The sequence below is a fragment of the Danio rerio genome, chromosome 22 (assembly GCF_049306965.1).
Source record: "Danio rerio strain Tuebingen ecotype United States chromosome 22, GRCz12tu, whole genome shotgun sequence".
NCBI classification, from domain to species: Eukaryota; Metazoa; Chordata; class Actinopteri; order Cypriniformes; family Danionidae; genus Danio; species Danio rerio.
This window is the reverse complement of record NC_133197.1, coordinates 18,470,738-18,492,056: the sequence shown is the minus strand read 5'-3', so window position 1 is coordinate 18,492,056 and position 21,319 is coordinate 18,470,738. Positions and strand designations below refer to the sequence as shown.

At 34.2% G+C, this 21,319-nt stretch overlaps 1 protein-coding gene across 1 annotated transcript; it reads left to right on the top strand.

Annotated features, from left to right (window-relative positions):
* The first annotated feature begins 7,782 nt into the window (after positions 1-7,782).
* On the top strand, positions 7,783-20,667 carry atp5f1d (ATP synthase F1 subunit delta). The gene is given in 5 exon segments (NM_199968.1): positions 7,783-7,956; positions 9,822-9,975; positions 12,813-12,901; positions 18,344-18,481; positions 20,541-20,667. Coding segments are annotated over 4 exon segments (480 nt in total). The 5' UTR covers positions 7,783-7,842; the 3' UTR covers positions 18,467-18,481; positions 20,541-20,667.
* Positions 20,668-21,319: the final 652 nt, after the last annotated feature.

Here is a 21,319-nt window from a genome sequence, read left to right as displayed (position 1 = left end):
TTTGGAAGAACATAGGCTATGGATCATACTTAACATAAATATAATAGCAGAGTAAATTGTAGGGAACAATTTTTTATTATTTAATGTGAATCATTAATAATTTCAACCTTATTTTATACTGGAAGGACTGTGAGAATGAATTAAATTCGTGCAATGGATATTTTGAAGTGACATAACGCCCCCTGCTGTTTGTAACGATCATTACACCCTTAATTTAGTCAGTGGGTTTTTCTCATTCAGTCATTCATTTATTCATTTTTCTTCGGCTTAGTCCCTGGGTCAGGGTTCGCCACAGCGGAATGAACCCCCAGGTATTTCTCATTGTTTTATATATTTCTTTAAAAAAAAAGGTTAGGTCCCTATCAACGTTTATTTTACTAAACACAAGATGGCTTTTAAAGATGGCCATAAATGAACATAAATTAAATTATTATTTATATTTTAAGAAATTACTATTTAATTTATTTTCTTTTTAGCTTAGTCCTTTTATTCATCAGGGGTCGCCACAGCAGAATGAACCCCCAACCTATCAAGAATGTTTTACACATGGATGCCCTTCCAGCTGCAACCCAGTGCAGGAAAACATCTATAAACACATTAATTCATACACATACACTACACGTCTAACTGTCAAAATGTCAGTTAGACCATACACTAAATGTCTTTGGAATCTTTATGTATAATTATGGAGTGTATTGTGTGTGCAGATGTGTATATATGTATAGAGTGTATCATGTGCCCATATTTATAGTGTGTATATGTATAGAGTGTATCATGTGCCTATATTTATAGTGTGTGTAAGTGTAAGGGGTGCATCATGTGTGCGTATGTATAGAGTGTATATATGTATTGTAAGGGGTGTATCATGTGTGTATTTGTAAGGGGTGTATTGAGTGTGTATATGTATGGGGTGTATAGATGTATAGAGTGTATCACGTGCCTATATTTGTGGAGTACATATGTATAGAGTGTGTATATGTAAGGGTTGTATCAAGTGTGCCTAAGTACATATAGTGTGTGTATTTGTAAGGGGTGTATCATGTGTGCGTATGTATAGACTGTGAATATGTATCAGGTGTATCATGTGTATATATGTATGGAGTGTATCATGTGTGCATAAGTATAGAGTGTGCATATGTAAGGGTTGTATCATGTGTGTATAAGTATAGAGTGTGTATATGTAAGGGGTGTATCATGTGTGCATAACTATAGAGTGTGTATTTTTAAGCGGTGTATAATGTGTGCATATGTATAGAGTGTGTATATGTAAGGGGTGTATCATGTGTGGGTATGTATAAAGTGTGTATATGTATGAAGGGTACCATGTATGCAATGTATGCACAGTATGTCATCATCACCTTCTAGTAGCTGAGTGGTAATGAGACTACCCCACACACCAGAGACCCAGGTTCTATCCCAGACCCTGACAGGGGTGTATCGTGTGTATGTAGTACTGTATATGTATAGGGTGTTTCATGTGTATATGTGGTGTATAAAATGTATCATGTATAAAATGTATCATATGTGTATTTGCAAGGGGTGTATTATGTGTGCACATATATAGAGTGTGTATATGTATGGGGTGTTTCATGTTCGTATATGTCTGCCTAACCTTTCTCACCAGAGACCTGGCTTCTATTCCAGCCCGACAGTGTGTGTCTTTATGTATAATTATAGAGTGTATTATGTGTGCGTATGTGTATATATGTATAGAGTGTATCATGTGCCTATATTTATAGAGTGTATATGTATAGAGTGTATCATGTGCCTATATTTATAGTGTGTGTATGTGTAAGGGGTGTATCATGTGTGCATTAAGTATAGAGTGTGTATATGTAAGGGGTGTATCATGTGTGCGTATGTATAGAGTGTGTGTATATGTAAGGGGTGTATCATGTGTGTGTATGTATAGTGTGTATTTGTAAGGGGTGTATCATGTGTGCATATGTATGGAGTGTGTCAATGTATAGAGTGTGTATATGTAAGGGGTGTATCATGTGTGTATATGTATGGGGTGTATTATGTGTGTATATGTCTGACTAACCTCTCACACCACAGATCTGGGTTCTATTCCAAAACCTGACAGTGTGTGTCTTTATGTATAATTATAGAGTGTATTATGTGTGCGTATGTGTATATATGTATAGAGTGTATCATGTGCCTATATTTATAGAATGTGTATATGTAAGGGGTGCATCATGTGTGCGTATGTAAAGAGTGTATATATGTATGGGGTGTATTGAGTGTGTATATGTATGGGGTGTATAGATGTATAGAGTGTATCATGTGTCTATATTTGTGGAGTACATATGTATAGAGTGTGTATATGTAAGACCGACAGTGTGTGTCTTTATGTATAATTATAGAGTGTATTATATGTGCGAATGTGTATATATAGAGTGTATCATGTGCCTATATTTATAGAGTGTGTATATGTAAGGGGTGCATCATGTGTGCGTATGTATAGAGTGTATATATGTAAGGGGTGTATCATGTGTGTATTTGTAAGGGGTGTATTGAGTGTGTATATGTATGGGGTGTATAGATGTATAGAGTGTATCATGTGCCTATATTTGTGGAGTACATATGTATAGAGTGTGTATATGTAAGGGTTGTATCAAGTGTGCCTAAGTATAGTGTGTGTATTTGTAAGGGGTGTATCATGTATGCGTATGTATAGAGTGTGTATATGTATCAGGTGTATCATGTGTATATATGTATGGAGTGTATCATGTGTGCATAAGTATAGAGTGTGCATATATAAGGGTTGTATCATGTATGCATAAGTATAGAGTGTGTATTTTTAAGTGGTGTATCATGTGTGCATATGTATAGAGTGTGTATATGTATGAAGTGTACAATGTATGCAATGTATGCAGAATTATCATCACCTTCCAGTAGCTGAGTGGTAATGTGACTAACCTCTCACACCAGAGACCCGGGTTCTATCCCAGACCCTGACAGGGGTTTATCGTGTATATGTATAGAGTATAGAGTGTATGGAGTATATGTATAAGGGATGTATCATTTGTGTGTATGTATAAAGTGTGTATTTGTAAGGGGTGTATCATGTGTGCGTATGTACAGAGTGTGTATTTGTAAGAGGTTTATCATGTGTGTGTGTGTATCTATAGAGTGTGTATTTGTAAGGGGTGTGTATATGTAAAAAGTGTAATATGTATATGTGCCTATATGTACGGAGTGTATCATGTGTGCAAAAGTGTAGAGTGTGTATTTGTAAGAGGTGTATCATGTGTGCGTGTATATATAAAGAGAGTGTATATCTAAGGGGTATAGAGTGTGTATATGTATAGAGTGTATCATGTGTGCATAAGTATAGAGTGTGTATTTGTAAGGGGTGTATCATGTGTGCATATGTATAGAGTGTGCATTTGTAAGGCGTGTATCATGTGTGCATTTGTATAGAGTGTGTATATGTAAGGGGTGTATCATTTGTGTGTATGTATAAAGAGTGTATATGTATATCTTCTAGTAGCTGAGTGGTAATGTGACTAACCTCTCAGACCAGAGACCTGGGTTCTATCCCAGACCCTCACAGATTATGTGTAGAGTATGTGTCTTTATGTATAATTATGGAGTGCATCATGTTTGTGTATATGTATAAAGTGTCTCATGTGCCTATATGTGTAGAGTGTATCATGTGTGCAAATGTAAGGGGTGTATCATGTGTGCAGAAGTATGTGTGCGGATGTATAGAGTGTGTATATGTATGGAATGTATCATGTGTGTATATGTATTCAATGTATGCAGAGTGTTTATCAACTTCTAGTAACTCAGTGGTAATGTGACAGAAGTTTATTGTGTGTATGTATAGAGTGTATCATGTGTGCATAAGTATAGAGTGTGTAGCATATTTATGGTGTGTACCATGTGTGTATATTTATGCGGAGAACTTATTAACTTCCAGTAGCTGAGTGGTAAAGTGACTCATATGAGGTGCCGTGTAGGATTTAAATCAAACTTTGCTTATCAACACATACATAAAACACATGCATATACACCTATAAATTACTCACATATACACCTATACTACTGGATGTTCAAAACAACATAGATGAAACTTGTGTATATACATATAAACTTGATGCATGAACACACCCACATACACATGCGCATACATATAAACTCGATCCTCACATAAACACCCACATTAACACACGCACATACATATAAACTTGCTGCATGCATACACACTCATACACACTTGCATATACATATAAACTTACTGCATGCAAATACACTTATACACACACGCATATACATATAAACTCGATTCTCACATAAATACCCACATTTATACGCATATACATATAAACTCGCAGCATGCAAACACATATACACACTCGCATATACATATAAACTAGATCTATGCATATGCACCCACAACAACACACCCACATTCACAAACTGACTGCATGCAAACACACCTATACTGGCATATAGCCCAAATGCCTAAACTCAATGCATGTATGAAAAATGCATGTTATCAAAATAACACTCGCGCAAACATAGAAAAAATAAATAAATAAAGTTCACAAACATGTTTATCACGAATCTGGTTATTGCAAAGCTTATGAAACAGAAAGAATGCGATTAATTGAGGGATTAAATATGTTAACTTATGAACATATGTTATATAAAATATTAGTCTATATAAATAGACTATTTAAAATAAGAAATATTTTTATTTTAAACCTTTTAATTTAATTAGGTAATTACATACACAAATATAAATGGATGGATAGAACCCTTAAAGAACGTTCAAAAAGCAACCAGAACTATAAATATAAATGTATACTCAAACTAAACTCCTCTTTTCTATTGCAAATGTTAATGTAGCCTATAGTCTTCTTGTTTTGTTTTTAAATTATTATTAAATTATTTTTAATAAATTATTTTTAATTATTATGCTATTTATGTTTTTACAATGTGGGTGTCAAAATTGCAAGATTTTGGTATCATTTTGATTGTTAATTATTCAGCATAAACAAAAAAAAAAAAAAACGCTGATTGAAAGTCTGTTCATCATGTTGGTCAAGTTAACCCCCATGGAAAAGCTATATATACCATCTGGACAGTCCTTTTGTGTTTAATAACTACAAGTTATATTTTTACAGCGGCTGGCATCCAGCAGTTTGGTGCATTAGCCTGTTTATTGGTGACAGGAAAACCCACTTAAGTGCATTCCTGCCCCCTACTGGACATAACCCTTGATGAATAGTAACACCAATAATAAAACAAACATAAAAAAAACTAATATTAAACAAACATATTTTATTCAAAATGATTACTTAAGCAACCTTATATTTATTAAACCATAGTAACATTTTCATATATATATATATATATATATATATATATATATATATATATATATATATATATATATATATATATATATATATATATATATATATATAGTGTGTATATGTATGGGATGTTTCATGCGTGCATAAGTATAGAGTGTGTATATGTAACGGGTGTCTCATGTGTGCAGAAGTATAGAGTGTGTATTTGTAAGAGGTGTATTATGTGTGCGTATGTATAGAGTGTGTATATGTACAGTATGGGGTGTATCATGTGTATATGTACGGAGTTTATCATGTAGCAATATGTATGGAGTGTATATTTATAGAGTGTGTATATGTAAAGGGTGTATGCAGTATGCAGATTTTAAAAAATATACAGTATGCAAGCGGCCATTTTTGCAGTACCGTGATATATATGTTGTACATTTGACTTAGCTATATGTAAAATCCAAATACAAACTTATAAGTCATGTAATTTGCATATTTTCCATATTTCAGATTTATATTTGGGACTAGGGCAGCATGGTGGCGCTATGGATAGCACTAGCTAGCACACAGCAACAAGGTCACTGGTTTAAGCTTTGGCTGGGTCAGTTGGCAAATTTGTGTGGAGTTTGCATGTTCTCCCCGTGTTCGTGTGGGTTTCCTCCAGGTGCTCCGGTTTCCCCCACAGTCTAAAGACATGCAGTATGGGTGAATTGAGTAAGCTAAATTGTCCGTAGTGTATGTGAGTCGATCAGTGTGTCTAGATGTTTCCCAGTGATGGGAAAACATATGCTGGATAAGTTGGTAGTTTATTCCGCTGTGACGAACCCAGCTTAATAAAGAGACTAAGAAAAAAGAAAATGAATGAATATTTGGGACTACAAAGTAAAAAGAAAGAAAAAACATTACTACAGTTTAGCGTTATACATTTTCCTATGGGAACAGGAAAATATACATAAAGGGAACTTTATATAAAAGACCATCTGACAGTGCACATTTTCATCAGGGAAATCCTAGATTTGTGTTTAACTTGAATGTGAATGAAAAGGTTATTAGTGACACATTTAAAATGTATTTTAATGCAATTTAAGATAAATTACTACCTAATGAAATTGTGTTTTTTATCTGAAAGCTTCATTTATTTAATTTGTTGTGCTCTAAACATTTATTTCTGTAATTCAATGTCCTTAAATTGTCTTCTGTATTTTGATTTAATTTTATTCTGTTTGTTCTATTCTATGGGTGCATATACAGATCTTGATCAATGAAGACATTTTGTACATTTCCTTCGGCAAATATATCAAAAAAACTAATTTTCGATTAGTCATATGCATTTCCATAAACTTGGATAGCTTTAAAGCATTTCAGTAGGCTTTTTGAACCCTGCAGATTACAGATTTTCATATAGTCGTATCTCTGCCAAATATTGTCTTACCAACAATACATCAGTAAAAGGCATATTTATTCAGTTTCCAAAAATGTAAATTTATGACCAGTGCTGGGGGTAATGCATTACAAGTAACGCAAGTTACGTAATAATATTAACAAGTAACAAGTAATGTAATGCAATCCTTTTAAAACTAGAGCAGCTGAAGGAAACCCACGCGAATGCAGGGAGAACATGCAAACTCCACCTAGAAATGCCAACCGGCCCTGCGAAGGCTTGAGCCAGCGACCCTGTTGCTGTGAGGCGACAGCACTACTTACTGCGCAGCCCACTTTATAGAATAATTAATACATTTTTAAAAATGGTTGGGTGAATGAAAATGAGTGTTATCATGTTGAATCACACACTCAATGAGAGAAAGAGCTCCCTGCAGGAACAGACAGACACCAAAATGGCAGAGCCTTACATTTCTGTGATGGAAGAATTCTAATTCTTTTGAACAAATGGAAGAAAAGGGGATAGTGCCAATGGGCAGTGATTATACTGAACTAATGAGACAAAAATAAAAAAGTAGCAAACACATTGCTTTCAACTTTCATTAATATGTATGGCATGTATAGTGTCAGGAGGTTCTCAGAAGGTAACGATATTCAAAAAAATGTTTTAATTATTTTTTAATGTAAATAAAGGTGTAGGTTATACAGTGTGTCAATAAATGAAGAACTCTATTAACAAGGAAAAGAAAAATACCCTGCAAGTTGTAAAAGAGATCAAGACTCAGGCAGGTATGAAAAAGTTACTCAAAAGTAATGTAACTTTCCAAAAAAAGTAACTAAGTTACGCCAATACTTACTTTTTGGGGGAGTAACTCGACATTGTAATGCATTGCTTTCTGAAGTAACTTTCCCCAACACTGCTTATGATTTGTGATCCAGGGTCACATAGACTACGTTCCCACATATTTGTTTAAAAACTACATATCCCATCAGCCCAGAGCTCGCGCAAAGCCTGGCGGGAAAGGTTGCCCATGCCCTTGTCCTATCAGCCGCTCACTCTCTGACTGACAGTCTGTGTGGACAGGGAAGCCGAGTCTTGTGCATTGCAGTGCGGTAAGGGTCGGTTTGCTTCTCCGTGGTGAAAATGTTTGCAGCGAGGTTTCTTCTCCGTCGCGCGGCCCCCGCGCTCAGACACGCGCGCTCTTATGCCGACGCGCCCTCCGCTCAGATGTCCTTCACTTTCGCATCACCCACAGAGGTACTCGGGCCTACACGCTCGGCTAACATGCTAATATTAGCATGAACACCGGCTGTGATGTGTTCTGTATTATTTCATGTCGCTTAATATGTTCAGGTTGCCATGTGTTTGCTGTTTGTTGTAGCTGTAGTATGTTTTGTTTGTGCGCGTGCATGTTGCACGTTCTATGTGGTAAACTTGTCACTAAATGAAGAGGTTGTGAAGTGGTTTTTGTCATTTCGCTTTATGGAGATTTCAATATATGGATAGAAATAATAGGATGGTAATTTCAGTTTAATAATTAGATTGTTTGGATTTCAGGTTTGTAAAATACGCACAGAAGTTTGAATGACTTTAGCAGACTGTTAGCATCGGCTCAGAGCACGTCTGTCACCTTGACTTTAATACAAAGCGTTTCAGGATGAAAATTACAATTTTGAATGCTTCACCTGATAAATTAAGTTAACTTATTTTTTTTAATTGTTCACCACTGAAATTATTGTTATATCGATATGAAGGTGTTTGAGCAAGAAGCCTGTTTCACAGCTTTTGTCTTTGCAACATTAGCTAGTCTAACTTTAAGTAGATAATTCATCCAATAATGTTTAATTTAATCGCCATTTACTCTTTGTCCAGTGGTATTAAAGCGTTGAGTTTTTTCTTGAACAAGATATTTTCAAGAAATCTGAAACCATGTAATCTATTGACTTCCATACTAGGGTAAACATATTATGAAGTGAGTGGTTACAGGTTTCCAACAATCTTCACAATATCTTATGTTTGTGTTCAGAAGAAGAAACGCAAATAGGTTTAAAGCAAGGGTAAGTAAATGATGGCGTAATATTCATTTTTGGGTTATCTTAGTCTTTTAAAAAGCTCAATATAATTGTTTAACAAAACTCAAGCTTTAATATCAGAGAAATTTCTGGAGTCAAATTGATCTTACAAAAATCTTACAATAGATTTAAATGATAAACTGTAAATTAAAAGCTGCATGCACTAAAAATATAAATCAAATAAACTAAAATTTAAACACTTTTTAAAGCCCAAAATGAAAATTTACTCTGCTCACTCTCCTTCAAGTGGTTCTAAAATAAATCTTTGAGTTCTTTCTTCAGTTGAACACTAAAGAAGATATTTTGAACAAAACTAAAAACCTGCGACCTTTGACTTCTTAGTAGGGAAAACAGATAATATGAGAGCCAATGGTTATAGGTTTTCAGCATTCTTCAAAATATCATCTTCTGTTTATAACAAGAAAGAAGCCCAAATAAGGTCTGAAACAATTAAAGGCTGAGTAACTGATGACAAAATTGTATTTTTATGGTGAATTATTCATTTAAGTAAACATGCACCTTGTTTCTGTTGAGGTAAAGTTGGTTTTATATTCACTCATTTACTCACTTAAGAATAGTAAGCACTTGTGGTGCACTACTTTGAATGTTTGGTCTGAAATAGCATGTATATATGCCTTTAAAACAACATTAGCACTCTTTCACTGACTGTGATGTTGTACTTTGACAGTTTTTGGCAGCTAATATGATTTCACTGCTTCGAATTTGCAAAGATTACTTTTTTGAAATTACAAAGTAATTTGAAGTTACAGTTCAAATGTGCAAATATAAAACCAGCTTTACCTTAATCTTGTTTCTGTGTCGATTAGCCCAGTATCTTGTCAAACAGACTTTACCATTGGCTAGTCATTAGTTCATCATTAGTTACAGCTAACTGAAAACATGTAACATTCCCTGTAAAGTTGGAATATTCATTAATATTTATATGTGTAATAACTTGTTTTGAACTACTTGTTTTATTGGGTTAAGGTTAGGTTAGTTTTTTTTTTACTTTGTTCATCTGATTCATTGAAGCTTGTTTGCTTTCTGCAGGTGTTTTTCAAGGAAGCCAGTGTAAAACAGATTGATGTCCCAACACTGACAGGCGCCTTTGGTATCCTCCCAGCCCACGTCCCCACACTGCAGGTGCTCCGGCCCGGTGTGGTCACCGTCTTCAATGACGATGGTTCCTCTAAGAAGTATTTTGGTGAGTTCTACCTGCAGTAAATCACGTGTATGCAGTTTGCCACAGTGGTCAGGTGCTTGACAGTGTAGTCCTGTTTCCTGGTTCCATTTTATTATCCTCAAAGATTTCAGGAAATTCCGAAAGCAGACAAATTTGAGATAAAATGTAGTAATACTGTGGAATGATATTGATTTGGGCAATCTGCTTTTCAATCAAATCATAGGTAATAAAAGCTTAATGTAAATAAATACATTAATTTTATTTATATCAAAGACTTTTTAAAAATGAACATGCATTTGAATTAAAGCTGCAGAAATGTATTTTAAATCAATTTCATTTCCAAAATATGATATTAGAATGCTATTCAAATAAATTAGATTAATTTAACAAAAAATAAGATATAGATTAGTTGAATAAACTAAATTGTCCGTAGTGTATGTGTGTGAATGAGTGTGTATGGATGTTTCACAGTACTGGGTTGTAGCTGGTAGGGCATCCGCTGTGTAAAACATGTGCTGGATAAGTTGGCGGTTCATTCTCCTTTGGCGACCCCTGATGAATAAGGAGACTTTATTTCAAAGTATTTATTTACCAAAGTAAAATGAACGAATAAATATTACTATTTACACATTTTTAATTACTTTATTTAATATTTAATGATTTGTGGGGTGATTTGTGGGTCATCGTGAGGTTCTTGTCATCAAAGGTTTGAATATTTGCCTCTTCGGTGTTCATCATTGTGCACAAGGAGCAGTAACTGCATCATTCCTGACGTCATTCATGGATATAAATTTAGACCTACCTATTGTGTATAGCATAATGATATTGTGTAGTCCTATAATGTGTGCGCATGAGGAAGTCGCTAAAATTATGCAAGATTATGAAATAGTTTAAAATGCGCGCGACTGCACTTTTTCCGCTGTCACAATTACATGTGGCGTCCACGTGCGCTCTATGTACATTATAAAGCTAGGATGGACATTTGTTAGTATCTTCTGCAAGTCATCTGTTTTTGTCATTTATTTAGCGCTACAGCCGGGCACCTTAAATGTAATACCTAAAACTTTAGTAAATTTAGATTATATTACTAATGTATCAAAATATATTTCATAATCAATTAAAACTATTAAAAAGCAAAGGGAAAGTGATAAACTCTTTTTAGTGTTGTGTAGTATTTTTTCAGGATGACATGTTAAAGTATATTAGGCTACTTTATTCAACTGGACTTAATACTTTAAGGCCTTTAAACTATTTAATGGCTTAAAACAGTTTGAATAGTTGACTGACTAGTAGTTTATGTATCACCTGGAATAAAGTCACTAAATTACAGGAAAATGTATATTCTGCAGGGCCCCAGGCACGTCGGGCCGGTGTGCTGCAAAGTTTAGTTCCAACCCCAATCAGACACACCTGGGCAAGCTAATCAAGCTCTTACTAGGCTTTCTAGAAACATTTTTGCAGGTGTGTTGAGGTAAGTTGGAGCTAAAATCTGCTGGACACCAGCCCTCCAGGACCCAGTTTGGACACCACTGCGTGTAGGCACAAGAGCACTAAACCGAATTTGTGGTGCCATCTAGTGGCGTTGTGTGGGTCTTTCCCAACATTAAAGTACAAAGGACTATATAAACCTATTAAATATTACTTGGATGACTATTAAACTGCTTAACATTGAAACTGATGAAATCAAAAATTAAAATTAAATTGTGTGGCCAATATCAATTATTTATAAAAAAAAATATATTTTTTAGAAGTATTGTTTCTATTATTTATAATTTAAAACACACACACACACACACACACAGATATATATAATTTATTTATTTTTTCTCGTCTTCCTTTTTTTTGTCCTCGGCTGATCACATGCTTGAACATGTTTAGGTAGTTAACTCTAATTTTGCCTTAATTAAAAAAATTGTAATTAAGTTTGATTTGTAACACGTGACCCAATTTCACCACCAAATTCTGCCATATAATAAAATTTTAAATAAAGGGGTCATGATCTAACAAACCATCTTGCCTTGGTCTTTTGCCATATAAGAGGTCATAGTATTACTGTAAAACATCCTCAAGTTTTAGAACTCAACTTTGTTGTTTCTCTAAAATCAGCTTATATTGAAGACAGTCTGACGCAATGATAGGAAACGGAATGTTCTAATTTATGATGTAAAAGTATATAAGCTGCACAGAATTTGCACACCTACTTCTACTGTACATTAAACTACTGTTAATATGCAAAACTTGTTAATATATTAGTCAGTCACAGCAGTGGACATTTTCTTCTGAGTTTACAATTGGCCACACACATTCAAACGGGGAGTTCTGATGAAGAGGGGGAAAGAAGCATGGAAAATACACTTCTAAGCTGTGAATTATTATTTTTTTTTAATGCAAAATAAATACAAGGGGTCATGAGAAAGCTATAAAGTAAAAACTCTAGTTATTCCATAACCCCTTAAATGTCATTTGAAAGCAGTGTTATTAAGATGATGAACAGTTTGATCATTTGCACATGTATTAAACACGCAAAAGAGAATGAAAATGGGAGGTTGGATGTGACTGTGATATTTTGATGCCCATTTACACACTTCAAAGATGGTGATTCATTTGTGCGACATGAATTTCTTTTGTGAATCAGGCAGATTGGAAAATGATCTGCCGTCAAGATGTCTGACTGCTCCTTTTATTGATGCGCGGATTCATTTATTACACACTGCATATAAATGTGTAAATCCATCCAGAAGAGGTCAGGCTTGTCCTACAAATTAGAGCCTCCTCAAGCGAGTGAAGTGCACTCTGTGAACTCCTGTGCTTGAGATGAGATGAGATGAGATGAGATGTGATGTGGTTTGTGTTTGCAGTGAGCAGTGGATCAGTCACCGTTAATGCAGACTCTTCAGTGCAGCTGCTGGCGGAGGAGGCCTTCCCACTGGAATCGCTGGATGTCGCAGTGAGTTTCTGATATGCTGTTATCTGCTAAAAGTAATATTTGGAAAACTCATTTCAATATATTTCAGTACTATAATTCCGATTTATTTTTAATGCATTACATTATGGAAGAAAAATTGACTGCCATTTCAAAAACATAAATAATAGTTTTCAGAAACACAATGTCAGATGTTTTTAGGTCTTTATTAAGGCTAAATAAGTTATTCTATGTCCTTAAATGCTTTAAATAGACCACAAGTGACCATTCCTAATCATTGAGAGCTCCAACTTGCTTAGAAGTATTCAATGCCAATAGCTAATGGCACACTTCATGGTGCACATTGTGGTCTTCCAGATTTACATTGGCCAGCATTTCTATGTTGTGTCCATGAAACTCTAGGGTGTCCCATTCATCATTTTAGCTTTCAGAATGGTGCCTTTTACCTGACATTTAAAATAATTATGTTTTAGATCTTTTGGTTTTGGTTGATGTCTGCGATCAGCAATTTTTGTCTAGTGACTTTAAATGAAATATTTTTAAATGTGCATCCTTCTAAAATTGTAAAAAATAAATAAATAAAAATTAAACCTTAAACTGTTTTAGATTTTTATCTTTTATATTATTATTATTATTTATGCATTTTACCTTTTGTATTATTTATTGAAGTTGATGACTTTTAATTAGAATATTTTTATGAAAATAGGAAAGTGGTATTTGTAAAATGTGGTAAACATTTTGATCTTGATCTGTTTTTTGCCATGACAGCTGAAATGGCAATAAACTCAATTCTCTCTGTAATAAAACTTTCTTTTCCGAAAAGTGTTTAGTAAAGCAACAAAAGGTTGCAAGCAACTTCAAAATAAAGGTTGTTCCATTTAAAACACCACTAACAAGAAAGTAAATATTATATAGCATTAACCGGCCCTTATGTGAGAACTTTGTCATTTTAATGAAGGAAATATGTCAACAAAATCCCGTTATCACAAGAAAATACCTTTTTAGAACATAAGGGAGTGAAAAAAATAAAAGCAAAATAGCCTATAATAGCATAGTAGCCTGTGAGTGGCAGCATTGCGTCACCGTAAATAAGTAGGTCTATTCAGTAGTATTAAAAATGAGCTTTTTTTTTTCTGATGATTTTATTTTTGTTATTTAAAATAATAAAAAATAAATTCATTTTAAAATTTTGCTCAAATGTCAACCTTGCCATGAAAAAAAAATTGGTTTTCACCAAAATACGTTTCTAAGTTTTTTTGTGTAAGCAAGTATTTTACAGTATTTTAGAAATACTCAAAAATGTATCTGTCAGTGTTTTCAAACTATTATATTTGATTTACCAAAGTCACACAAGTGGTAATTTCACATCTGTAACATCCAATAAGGAGAGGTGTCACATGCATAATGACACTTTTTTTTTTTTTTTTTTTTTTTATAAAATAAAAATTAAATTAAATCAATCATGTTTGTTCTATAAAGAGCCAACTCTTCTTCTTTTAATTAGCATTATTTCTTTTGGTTTGTGCAGTTAAATTTACAGAAGTTCTACAAAATATAATGCAATTTCGCAGACTTTTTTTGGTCACATCAATAAGACGTGTTTATTTTCCTCATTTAAAGTACAAAACATGTTTACAGATTTATATTTTTCTGGTCCCATAACTCTGTGGTCAGTTGTTCTGAAAATATAAACAGTGTTTCAATGTAATGTTAACATATACTTTTTATGTGAATTTATGTGTCGAGTTTTTACTGCAAATGTCACATCCAAAGCACTGGAGTTGCTTTTATCCATTTTTCACCATGAAAAGAAAACGCCTCGTATTTCAATTTCCGTTTTTTTTTTTTTGTTGTTGTTGTTTTTTTGTATTTTAAAATAGAAATAAAAAAAGCTTGTTTTTTTTTTTTTTGTTGTTTTCTAAAATAAAAATCCAATAACCAAAGGATACACGGAACTTATCAATCAGGGTATCTTCAGTAATCAGGGTATCTTCCTTCCATTCTATATCCGTTTTCAAACAAATAAAAGGAAAATTAAGAAAACGGCCGTTTTAAAAAAATTTTTTGCTCACAAAAAAACCCCCCCAAAAAAAATGATATTTTGGCTTTCCATTTCCAGATTTTCCACTGCCATTTTCAAGCACAACCTGGTTCTTTGTACGTGAATTACTTAGTTAGCTGGATTTGGTTATTGATGATTTGACATGATCTAGGAATGTTTCGTTCTTCAAAACTCATGCAAGAGGTGTTATAGCAACAGGTCTGGTAGCTTAAACCTGCTAGGGAGTAGGCTCATTTCATATAGACAGGATTAGATCAGGTCAGTTCAAGAAAGTTATAAAGATAGTTTCTACTGAATTCTGATATTTTCTTACAGTAGTATTTATATACACTTGGGGAAAATAATAAAAAAAAAAATATATATATAATATATATATATATATATATATATATATATATATATATATATATATATATATATATATATATATATATATATTTATATATATATATATATATGTGTGTGTGTGTGTGTGTGTGTGTGTGTGTGTGTGTTTAAAATATGTATATATATGTTTAAAATATGTATATTAATAAAACTTATGCAATCTGCACCCTTCGGTAAAAGTACATAGACTGCCACCTGGTGGTTCAAAAAGAAATTTTATCGATATTAACTTTTTAGGAACACTTTTTAGTGTAAAATCGCTTTAGTACAATTTGTGTATGATAATAGACATGTACAATATGCAGCTTTTTCAAAGGAATAATAATTTATGCTGTCATGAACATGTTTTGGCAGCTAACATGACAGTGATTTGATGCTTCACAAAAGTTGCAGACACATTTAACAATATCTAAAAGCTTTTGTGATGCAAAATTAATTTTACCAATAATTGAATATTAATCAGATGATGTCATTACGCTGCTGTGCTGTCAGACAATCGGTGCATTGCGTGATTCAGAGGATCGAAAGATCTATCCTTCACAGCGCACACGGCGCTCTCCGATCAGTTCATCCAGACATTCTAATCTGATTTGCGAACTTGTTTGAAAAACCAAATTAGCCAGAAATTAGTTATCAAGAATAAAAGATCCAGGATCTGTCAAATCATCTTAGATCATTTAATAATATATATAATATATAACAATAATATAATAATAATATATATAAACGGGCTAAGCTAAAAAGAAAATAAATAATTGATTGATAATATTAATTATAATAATATGCCTATAGTTCTTTCTTCTTTCTTAGTTTTCCTTTTTTTGTTTGAAAACGCATATGGAATGGATGAAAGGATACTCTGATTCTTATCACAACAAATGTATTTTTTCAAGTTTCAACACAGTTTTTTCTAGTGGAAGACCAGATGGAATTTGAGTTACCACTGAGCAAGAACCTTAGCATCAACAGGGAAAGATTGGAAGCAAATTAGTGCACTAAGGCAGGGGTTTTCAAACTGTGGGTCGCGACACACTAGTGGGTCACACAGTGAACAAAGAAGGGTCGCGCAATGACCTGCAGCTATATTTACATTGCAGTGAATCAAAACCAGTACGATTGATGGCTATAACTCAAAAACCTCTTACCCTAAAAAGATCTAAAGTGTGCTTCCTACAAAAAGACAAAGCTGGTTATGTTTCACAGCTGTCTTTTTCTTTTTTCGCTCGACATTACGACCACTGCTCCGTTTGAGCCCTCGCAATCTGCGTTTAGCTGGGAGAGCTCGCGCAGAGCGAAGCCCTCAGTAAGGGACCGTCGGAAAAGTGCTTATTTTTCTTTCTCCGTCCTGCGTGTTTTATATTAAACACTACAAATTTTCTCTTAAATGAGCACAAACAGTTACTAAAGTAGTCGAATGCTTCATTATAGGTCTGTGCATTCTTACATTAACACCTCTGTTATCAAACAAAACTCAATGAGAGATTCATTTGCTGCACTTCACTAAATAACTATGGTAACTTTAATCAATATGCAAATACAATTAAAAGTAAAATAGATTTTATAGCTTTATTTAATTTCTGGATTGGCCATTAATTTTAATAGACTAAACCTTTTATTTTATTGTCAATATTTTCTAATGTTTGCTATGTATTCTATCATTTGAAGCTATATGTTGTCCCATAGTTTTTTTACATCCCTACGTTGACCGATTGCTAATCAATAAATAGCTATAGTGCTATCTGTTAGTTTTAGCGTCACCTAATGTTATGGAAGGGCATAGATGTTATGGAAAATAGTAATGTAACTACCCCTATCAGTCCCATATTAGATCTATTCAGCTATTCAACTTCGAGCCTCATTATGTGCATATCAAATCGCAAAATCCAAAAAGCCGCACACCATATATTTTTGACTGCTTTGAATGGATACATTTTTTTTACCCATTTTTCCATATTAAAATATTATGGTGGGTCTGAAGATTGAATTACTTCCCTAGGTGGGTGCCGGAATAAAAAAAGTTTGGGAATCCCTGCACTAAGGTATGCAGCAATGTAGTAAGGATGTTCTCTCCTGTCACTGATAAACTATTTATTTTTTTATTTTAAACATGCTTATTTTTGGTAACAAAATGGGAAGTCTTCACCTCTTCCTCCGTAGTTTTATAAAACCTGATTGTAAATTCGCACACACTTGCGTTTCAGAAGCTCACTGGTGCCATCTTTTGCATCTAACCCATTAAGGTTGAAGTTGTAAATGGTACTCTAGGAACAAGTTTGAACACCCCTGGTTCAGTAAGGTTTTATAGAATTGTGCCTGAAATGTAGCTTTTAAAAGCCCAACAGACCGTCTTTTGTTTGTATGCATGCTATTTATCGTCCACACAACATTAATAAAAGCAAACACAATGGTCTTGGTTTTCTCTTAGTCACCTCTTTCTCTGAACGATTCGAGCGTTCAGCATGACGCATCGAAAACGAGCTGCCTCCAAATGGGATGTTCTTGGACATGCCCTTTCTCTGACACAGAATTAAGAGCACTTTTGGGTTCATTCCACATAAATAGGTCACTTTTTTATTCTACCTAGAGATAGCTGTGCTTGGGGTCTTGCTGGTTAATAAGGAAGGAAAGGTCAGTCACCGTTGAAGTGGTGCAGATGTGTCAAATCCCCACTGAGAGACCTTTAACTCCCAGCAATGTTTGGCCTTTACACTGTGTAATCGCCACTGTGACAAATGTCCTTCACAGGAAAGAGGCCACGTTTATTTGCTCACACGGCCATGCTAGCCTAGAATGTGGCTCAAGTAGCACTAGCATTGATTTTTAAGGCAAAGATGAGTTTTCTCACTTATAAGGTGCTCCAAGATATTGAAGTTCTGGGATCTATACGACACTCGTTCCAATTGATGGGACTTTTATAATGTCAGCCGTTATAGATTGAGTTGCCACACTATACATCACTGTCAAGATTACAGTGAGAGTGAACCAAATGTCAAAGAGAGCCTTGTCTTCTTTTACAGGCAGCGAAAGCGAACCTGGAGAAAGCCCAGTCAGAACTGGTCGGCGCTTCAGACGAGGCGACCCGGGCCGAGGTTCTGATCAGCATAGAGGCGAACGAAGCGATTGTCAAAGCGCTGGAGTAAATGGTCTGTTTGTTGGTACGTATACATTTTAGCAATATCCCATTGTGAAAATATTGTAGTTAAAGGGATAGTTCACCAAGAAAAAATTTATTTACTCACTATTTATATCCTCAAGTGTTCTTTAATCTTTGAGATTTAATTACAAAAGATGATATTTTATGCAAATCTGTAACTATTGACCTCCATAGTATGGAAAACAAGTACTTTGATTACAGGTTTGCAGCTTTCTTCTAGTCATTTTTGTGTGAAAGAAAGAAAATTGTAAATGTTTGAAACAACTAATAGGGCTGCATGATATTGGAAAAATCTTATATTGTGATATTTTGCTGTTTAAATACAATTTTGCAAGATGACTTAAATGAGTTCTTAATTTTATGATATTCTGGAGGGTCTAACAGATTTCAGGTGCAGAAATTCAATAATTAAATCTATAACACTATATAGTGTTCATTGTATAAATAATTAAAAACAATTGTTTTTTGTTACACCTCCAAACGTCCTCATTTCTTTTTCTTAAATGTTTCAAACTCACTTAAAATCTGTACATAGTCACAGGCCTTAAAACACATCTTTCACTCTATTACACTTTGCAGTGCCTCTACAAATAGGGCTGGGCGATATTGCAAAAGCGGTTATCACGAGAGCATGTTTCATATCATTCGGTATCGATAATTATTAAACCAATTCCTAACAATCCGTTTAGGAATATTATGATTTCTTTTATTCAACCACCTCAATTTCATTTACCAACATTATTGAACAAAAATATTTCAACAAAAAATTTGATTGCTTTATAATAAAATAAACACAAGTGTTAAAGAGACTCTTCAACTTCATCAATAAAATGTTACAATGTGTGTGCAATGGTAAAGGTAGATCACCATCTGTAAGGTGTCAATGATACAGTAAACCTTAAACTCTGTAAACAAAACCAATTATAATAATCAGATCTGAGCTTTCAAGTAAAGGAACTAACCATCATTATTCAAATACATATTGCAGCATTACAAACTGTGAAGTTGAATGACGATAAAAATCTTTCAGATGGGGAGCTAGTGACTGGGATGCACAAGAAAAGTAACCAAAAAGCCACTCTGGTCACATCATTTTGTATTTACAATCACTTCACTGCTGCTATACGGCACTCATTTTCACATGTGTTGTTATTCTGACCTGAAGTGACAAGCGCAAGCATGTGCTTTGTGTTTTTCTGGAGTAATTAGTCTGCTGTTATTACTGAAATTTGTATATTTTATACAAAGCATGAAGCAGATCGGTTAGTTCTAGTGCTCAAGGTATTCGGAAAAGTTCAGATGTTTTTCAAATATGTGCACCTGGAAAACCAGCACACGCCTCCATTGGAAAGTACAAACTAACACTCTAAGCTTATTGGCATTGCTTCCAATGAACGCGCTGAGCAGCCACGTTTTAATAAAACTATAGCGTTTCATACTGAAACTACATACCAAACTTTTTTTTCTTTATCGATATTGACAATAGTGTTTGGTCAATAAATACCTACATCGATTTCATACAGTCCAATTTACAAATGTGTAAAAAAAAAAGCCTTTGTGTGTGTGGTCCAAATATATAACATTTCTAAAATCTACAAGCGTAAAAATTATTTTGTTTTCAAAATTAAGTTTGTTTTGCCCTAAAACAAGCAAAAAAATCTTGTTTGGGTTAAAAGTAAGAATATGTTACTTAATCCACTGTCTTATTTTAAAATGTCTCAATTTGGCTTCTTATTTCTGATAACCAAACAATATTATTTACTTGTCTAGAAAAATGCTTCTTGATTTAGGAATTTTTCAATTTTGGACTAGAAATGTGACAAAAACACTAAGAAAAGCATTATTTTTGCAATGTGAACTGTGGCTCCTGATCAAATATAATAAGATTGTTTGATGTATCCACTATTGTGGATTTACTCGTTACAATATCTATGCTAAATCCATATTGTGCCCCCCTAGTGAGTAAATGACACATTTTTATTTTTTGGGTGAACTATCCCTTTAATACTGTATGTGAATGTTCTCTCATTCATTTATACCAATATCTGTCTTCTCAACAGAGAATTCTGTCGGTTTGAAAAGGTCTCCGGCTTTTTCTGTTCCCCACCCCAGTGAAGTCAAACCGCAAGACTTAACTGCTTGCTTTGTACAGTGGATGAAATTAACAATAAATTTATTTGAAATACACACAGTGTCATCTGCATTCCTTGCATTTTTCACAAACCAGAGCTGTAATTGCTGTTCTATTAATTAGTATTATAAATGCAGTCCTGTTCATGACTGAAAGGGGGCAGTATGGCACTGTTGAAATTTGAACTATGGAGCCATTTCTCAGAAGTGACTCGAGTGAATCTGTTCATCTTGATTATTCAGTCACTGACACAAGTTTTGTACAGACTGTACTATTTTTACCCATACTGCTTTTTATGCATGCACATCCTCAATTCTAGCCGTTATACCAATTGTCAGCCTACTCATGAGGCCCTAATATGCATTTTCTAGATCACTAAAACTGATAAACTATTACTCAGGCACATTCATAAGCCAGCTAGGGTTAGAAATGCAGCTTGTATATGCAGACAGAAGAGTTGTCTTTCAGACTGTGCTGCAAAAGTCTAGAATTTGCGTAAGTACAGGGTAATTTTACATGGCAGCTCCAGAGCTATAAGCATGTGCCGACTGGAGTTTTACGAGACTAAACCACATGCGTCTTTATGAACGTCAGACGTCTGTCGTGGCAACATGCTGCAGCTTGCTCCAGGCAGCACATGTACTGAATTGGCAGGGAACCCTTGCTGAAAGGAGTCCTTGTGCTTTTCTAAGAAAAGGTGTTTTATGT